This window comes from Pseudophryne corroboree, chromosome 2 (assembly GCF_028390025.1).
Source record: "Pseudophryne corroboree isolate aPseCor3 chromosome 2, aPseCor3.hap2, whole genome shotgun sequence".
Classification (NCBI taxonomy): Eukaryota; Metazoa; Chordata; class Amphibia; order Anura; family Myobatrachidae; genus Pseudophryne; species Pseudophryne corroboree.
The window spans coordinates 521,916,616-521,923,757 of NC_086445.1; the positions used below are offsets into that span (position 1 = coordinate 521,916,616).

Genomic DNA, 7,142 nt, shown 5'->3' on the forward strand with positions numbered 1-7,142 from the left:
ATGGTGCAATGAAATTAATTCTGAAATAGAGACACAATGTAATTAAACACCGGTCACCTGTATATAATTAGTTTCCTTGCCCAGTGATCAGTGAGATCAGTTCATTCACATGATCAATGATAATGAGCCCATTTTAATACACTGAATTCGTGCAAAGGTTCGTTTCATAATAAGTAAGAATCCAGTCATGTGGTCAGTGATGTCATTTTCAATCTCCATAGAGAACACGCATAGATGAAGTGCTCCTTTACACAGATCCGGTCACGTGGTATAGAGGGGGAAATTCAGTTGTTGTTGTTTGCCAAATTGGGTGCTCTTTTATTTATGCATTTGGGTTTCTTGGGTATTACACCGCCTATTACTTGATGCTTCTGTACTATAGGCCAGAATTTTGCAAGAATCTTTTTCTATAGATTTGTGTTGGGCATTGACGTTTGTACCAAAAGCCCAATCAGAATCCTTATTTACTTCTTTTTGCGATACCTTAGTTAGCAGATCCTTCATTTCTATAGAATCTACCTGTACAAGGGCTCTATCAACCATTCCTTGATCATAACTACATGAAATGAATTGTTCCTTCATTTCCTTGGCTTGATCTTGCTGGACATGCTCAGTAGTGCAATTTCGTTTGAGTCTTTTAAACTGTTCACTAGGGATTGACTGAAGCAATTCATGTGGTGGCAGCTGTTACTTTAATATATGCCCTAGAATCAGCTGGTTTGCAAAAAGGTTTTGGTACACAGACTACCTCCTTCACAATAAATATTTTAAAAAGGTTGTCATTTAAAAATACACAAAATTAATCTAAAAGGGAACATTCTCCTCTCCAGATGAATAAAACTTCATTTAATATGTCTCCACCAGGACACCAGGTTTACTCCGTAGGGATTGCTATTCCAGACATATAGTTTGTTTCCTGATGTCTCAGAAAAATATTTGCATAACACTGAGTGAACCTGGTGCCCACGTTCTGGAGGTAAAAGGCATCTTCAAATTTAAAACAGTCTGTTAAAATAAATTCCACCCCCTCTATAAAAAAAAAAGTCTCACAATCCTTTCTCAAGGGTACTTTTGGACAAATTAGTTCTGACAGCCTTGATGGCCAATAATCCTGTACAAAGATTTTTCATTGACCGTTACTAAAGGCCCCCATACATCGGCAATCAAATGAAGCAATTTGGCATTTTGCAGACAGTTGTGTAAATAAATCTGCACTGTGTGGGGTTCACAGATCAGATTCCATCCAAAAATCAATTTGGATTATTAAATCAGGTTGTCTGACATGTTGGATTTCAAAGATCAATTGGGGCTGTAGATTGCTAGTGGATGGTATCAATCAGCAGATTTGCAGACCGTTTCTAGTAAACTGATGAGCCTTTCAAGATTAGCAGATCTGTATTTGCTGAAAATGATCTGAGAAATATTGGTAATGTATGAGCGCAGATTGGGGAATCTTGAAATCTGGGGGAAAAATCTCTCAGAATCTGTAGATTACTGATGTATGGAGTCCTTATGTCTGTAATATGTGGCTCTATCCCCTCATAATTCAAGGACCTCTCTTTCACACCACTCACTATTCATTACAGTTGGCGTGGCTCCTCTGTCTGAATTTTGGACTGTGCTGCAGCCCCACCTCTGGAACCACCACATGTGTTGTGTGTGGTTGGTTTGTTTTTTTTGTTTTTTTGGTGTGTGTGTGGGGGGGGGGGGGATATTTAGGTTTTCACATCTAGGGATTACAAGATGTATTCATAAAGGCATAAAATATAATTTCTATTTATGTTTACATGTAAGTTAACTGATTTAAAGTAATATTTGCTTTGGAGTCTTTACCATTTTCTCTTTTTCCCCATAGGTCTAACAGAAACCAGTGCTCACACAAAGAAGATGATCCTATCAATCTTATCTCAGAGGTTCTGAGGCAAAAGTTTGCACTATGTGATCAAGATGACAAAAAGAACATTTAACCAAGTTTATTTAAAATAATTTTCTTCATGTAAAGGTCACTTATTTTGTTATAAAAGAAGGACGAGGTCCACACTTTTTGGTGTGTTTTTATCACGTGTATAACATATTTGATATGGAGATGAAAGAAATACCCGGTTTCTGCTTTAGAGAGTCCGTTAACCAAGAAACTGTTTTAATTACTGCACATTCTCTATATCTATATAATACTAATTCGTTAGGTCAGTTCTTGGAGATATGGTTGTTAAATGTCAGTAAACATATACCCTGCTGAAATGAAAATGGGCTGCTGAGGTATATAGTTCTGACATGTTTTCTTTTATTGTCACTGGTTGCTTAGAATATATAATTGATGTTACAACAGGGAAAAAAAAACTTCTAAACTTCTATTCACTGTGGTCTCTAACCTTTTATGATGCTGTGTCCCACATGAAGGTTTTAGCTTTTCATCTGTGTGATTGACACCTACTATATCCTAAAGAGGCAAGTGCTGCCTTTTCTTGTCCCACACCAACGCTGCAGATTTTCTAATACTGGCTCTATGCTTCCTGTATTGCTCATATTGTTATATTTGGGATGTGGTTAATATACCACCTGTGCGATCCCGGCCTTCAGGATTCAGACACTGGAATCACGACAGCTGGGGAAATGTCAGTGGTCGGAATGCAGGCCGCAACCCGGTATTCCCACTGGGGTGGTGGGTCCTCGCCACCACCCGAGTGGGAATATAAACTGCGGGGGGCGCAGCCGCTTCCAGGATTCCGACTAATGGGGTGTCACTGTTGGTATAGTGATACCTGGCATAAAGTCTGCCGGTCTCTTAATAGGCTCTTTCGTGTCCTGTATATCAATCTAAAATTTCTGTCTGTCTCCTGAACTGTATTAAGCAACAAATGTTCATATGATTATCCGACAATGTACAAACCTCTACAATATTTCTATGGATGACTGGTGCAACACTTGAAAATGAAGCATCTGTAACAATAACACTAACTGTGCAGATGATTACGTTACACCAGTAAATTGTATTTATTAGTTTTAGTGAAATGTCACCTTCTTATGTTATGGCAGTGGTTCTCAAACTCTGTCCTTAGGACTCCAGCTTACGTTTTTCAGGTCACCTAGCAGGTGCACAGGTGTAGTCCTTTTAGTCATTACTCACTGACACATTTTAAAAGATCCACAGGTAGAGATATTTAATTCACTTGTTGTTTTGTGAGGGAAGCTGGAAAACATGAATGGTTTTGGCCCTGTGGAATGAGCTTGAGAACCTATGCTCTAGTGCACAGGTTCTCAAACTCGGTCCTCAGGACCCCACACAGTGCATGTTTTCCAGGTCTCCTCACAAAATCACAGGTGAAATAATTAGCTCCACCTGTAGACCTTTTAAAATGTGTCAGTGAGTAATTAATACACCTGTGCACCTGCTGGGTTACCTGCAAAACATGCACTGTGTGGGGTCCTGAGGACCGAGTTTGAGAACCTATGCTCTAGTGATATCTTTATTTTCCGGCAGTGTTCTTTTTCATCCAGCCTTTGTTTTTTTTGGGTGAAGGGAAGAGGGAGGGGAGGGGTGGTTAGTGAGCAGTTATTTTATGGAGAAGACTTGTGTGTATGTCTGGGGGGGTTTGTTGGTTTGTTTTTTTCTCTCTCATTTTGATCTTAAAATAAAAATGGAGCAACTGTTACATTTATAGAAAAATGTGTACTTCAGAGTTTTTTTAATTCTAAAAATAATGAAAACATTGCAACTTATTTCATTTCAAATTATTTGTAACTTTAAAAAAAAAAAAAACTATTTTGTGTGTGGATAGTATTTAAGAGAGTATGGGTGTGCAGCCATTTTCTTATCTACATGTGTGTCCAATATCCCAGAACAAAGTGAACTATCTTCTGCTTTCTTCCGTTCATGATGTAGCATGTGGTCTATGAGCCCAGGCTACCTACTCCTGTGAAAGCTTATCTGAGAAAATGCTGTTACAAATCGGTCTTCATGCCCACACTATCATCACTAATAACCTGTTTCAAGCTCCCTATTGTATGTTTAAAAAATGAAACAAAATGTTATTGAGGATGGGAATCATAATAACGTAAAATAAAAAGTTTGGTTTGCATTTATTTTACATTTTTATATAGGATTCCTGCAAACCACTTTGTTCTTGCAGGAAAGTTTTACCACTTCTGAAATGTTTTGCAGTGAATCCTTTACAACCCTCTTGTGGAATTGCACCTGGTCATGACAGCCTGTTTCATGTGCGCCTATTTGTATTGTAGGCCAGAGTATCCTAAACTAGTAAAACTGCCAGGACCTTGTGCATGTGGCTGCAGGGCAGGATTTTGGAGAGTAGGGCAGGCAGGTTTCCACTATATATGGGTACCAGCCACATTTATCAATCTAAAAAAAAAAAAAAAAATATATATATATATATATATATATATATATATATTTCTCAAATCTATGCACAATAGCAAAAGTTGTATTTAATATCTGGAAAGTATTTGGTTAGTTTTTAAATGAAGAAAATACAACCAGTCAAATGTAGGACTATAGCTTCCTACACCCAGGATTAAGCTTAATCCGCTTCATTTTCCTAGGTCTTTATCAGTGCTGCTGCTCTAAATGCTGGCAATTTATCTACTTTGTAGAATGAATTTCCAGTGTATCTGTGTCACATGCATGAAGGTTTCTGCCTGCTGACTGACATATTCGTTTAGCTATATGACTCTAGTTTTTGCTCATAAAACATTTATCTAAAATGCCACTGTTAAACGATGTATCATCAGTCTAATTTCACCTTGACATTGTAAATTCCATGCACATCTTGGTTAACATGCCCATTTAAAATGATCAGGCTATCAATGACAGAATGTTGTTTTTCTTATTAGATAGTGCTGGAGGCGGCATGGATTATAAGACAAAATGGTGCTATCATATCCAGCATGTCTTGTATAGAGGCTGTTTACTAATGTTACATAATGCTGTACAGTATAAAATTCTAATATGAAATAAACGACTGAAAACCAAGAGTTAAATCATTTTTAAATTCAGTGAAATAATAGATTATTAGTCCAATGATTAGAGGATCTATCACGTCAATGCACTGCACTGTGATGTGTATAATAAACTTGTGAGTGAACATTGTACAGCTGATGTAGAGTTGCAGGTAAGTCTGTTTTGCAGAAAAATCTTGTTAGTTCTATTTGCACTGAACATATAGCAGTGAGCATACGTCGACGTGGGATTCAGTTGTATGCCTATAAGTCGCAATTCAGTTTGTTACTGAATGGGATACCTCATTGGTAATGGGTTGTTCGCACATGTATATTAAGTTGAGTGAGAGACGTGTTGGTAGACTGTGCTGAGTTGTGCATATGCGTATATCTTTTTTATTTTCCTAGATCTGGTACAAGTGCATGCAATGATTGCTATTTCCACAAGCAGATGGATAGTGGTAGTAGGGTCACACACATAAATAAAACTTTCCATATGGCCAAATATGCATTCATTCTGTGTAATTGCATTGGACTTGTGTGCATCAGCTTCTTTGGGAGGCATTTGATCACTCACCATACCGACGCCGGAATCCCGACAGCTGCCGTACTGACGACTATTCTCCCTCCAGGGGTGTCGTGGCGCGTAAGGGGCTCTTTTGCGCCCACCCCGCTACCTGCATGCCGGCGGTTAGGATCCCGGCGCCGGGATCCCAAGCACCAGTGTAACATACTTACACCCCTTTGTATAGCCGAGCAGTGGATAATTTTTCCTCTTAAAACAGATCACCTGCACAGAATCAGATTATAATTATTAATTACCACTGCAAATTATTATTAATTACCACTGAGGTTCTCAAACTCGAACCTCAGTTCACATTTTCCAGGCCACCTAACAGGTGCACAGGTTTAGTCATTACTTTCTTACACATTTTAAAAGATCCACAGGTGGCGCTGATTTTTCACTTATGATTCTGTGAGGAGAACTGTAAACATGCACTGTGTGGGGTCTTGAGGACAGAGTATGAGAACCTATGGATTAATACAGGGGTTCCAAACCTCATTCATCAAGGTACACTAACAGTCCACATTTAAGGATATCCATACTAGAGCACAGGTGACTTAATTAGTACATCAGTTATTTTGATTTAACCATCTGTGCTCAATGTTGGATATCACTAAAACCTGGACTGTTAGTCTGCCTTGAGGACTGAAGTTGGGTAACACTGGTCTAATACAACATACAATCAGTTTCAAAGAAAGGGGCAGACGGTCATTCTACATCAAGTGATCCAATTTTTACTTCTTTTTCTCTATCGTCCTAAGTGGATGCTGGGGTTCCTGAAAGGACCATGGGGAATAGCGGCTCCGCAGGAGACAGGGCACAAAAGTAAAGCTTTTACAGGTCAGGTGGTGTGTACTGGCTCCTCCCCCTATGACCCTCCTCCAGACTCCAGTTAGATTTTTGTGCCCGGCCGAGAAGGGTGCAATTCTAGGTGGCTCTCATAAAGAGCTGCTTAGAGAGTTTAGCTTAGGTTTTTTATTTTACAGTGATTCCTGCTGGCAACAGGATCACTGCAACGAGGGACAGAGGGGAGAAGAAGTGAACTCACCTGCGTGCAGGATGGATTGGCTTCTTGGCTACTGGACATGAAGCTCCAGAGGGACGATCACAGGTACAGCCTGGATGGTCACCGGAGCCACGCCGCCGGCCCCCTCACAGATGCTGAAGCAAGAAGAGGTCCAGAATCGGCGGCTGAAGACTCCTGCAGTCTTCTTAAGGTAGCGCACAGCACTGCAGCTGTGCGCCATTTTCCTCTCAGCACACTTCACACGGCAGTCACTGAGGGTGCAGGGCGCTGGGGGGGGGGGCGCCCTGGGAGGCAAATGAAAACCTTTAAAAAGGCTAAAAATACCTCACATATAGCCCCAGAGGCTATATGGAGATATTTACCCCTGCCTAAATGTACTAAATAGCGGGAGACGAGCCCGCCGGAAAAGGGGCGGGGCCTATCTCCTCAGCACACGGCGCCATTTTCTGTCACAGCTCCGCTGGTCAGGAAGGCTCCCAGGTCTCTCCCCTGCACTGCACTACAGAAACAGGGTATAACAGAGAGGGGGGGCAAAATAAATGGCAATATATTAATATAAAAGCAGCTATAAGGGAGCACTTAATCATAAGGCTA

General features: G+C 40.2%; 1 protein-coding gene across 1 annotated transcript in view; it reads left to right on the plus strand.

Annotated features, from left to right (window-relative positions):
* Positions 1-4,990, plus strand: part of MTFR1L (mitochondrial fission regulator 1 like) — a 44,227-nt gene extending 39,237 nt beyond the window's left edge. Inside the window, exon 6 of the mRNA XM_063954178.1 lies at positions 1,856-4,990. Within this exon, the coding sequence (XP_063810248.1) occupies positions 1,856-1,967 (112 nt within the window). The 3' untranslated portion in view covers positions 1,968-4,990. The remainder of the gene's footprint in view (positions 1-1,855) is intronic.
* The last annotated feature ends 2,152 nt before the right edge of the window (positions 4,991-7,142 follow it).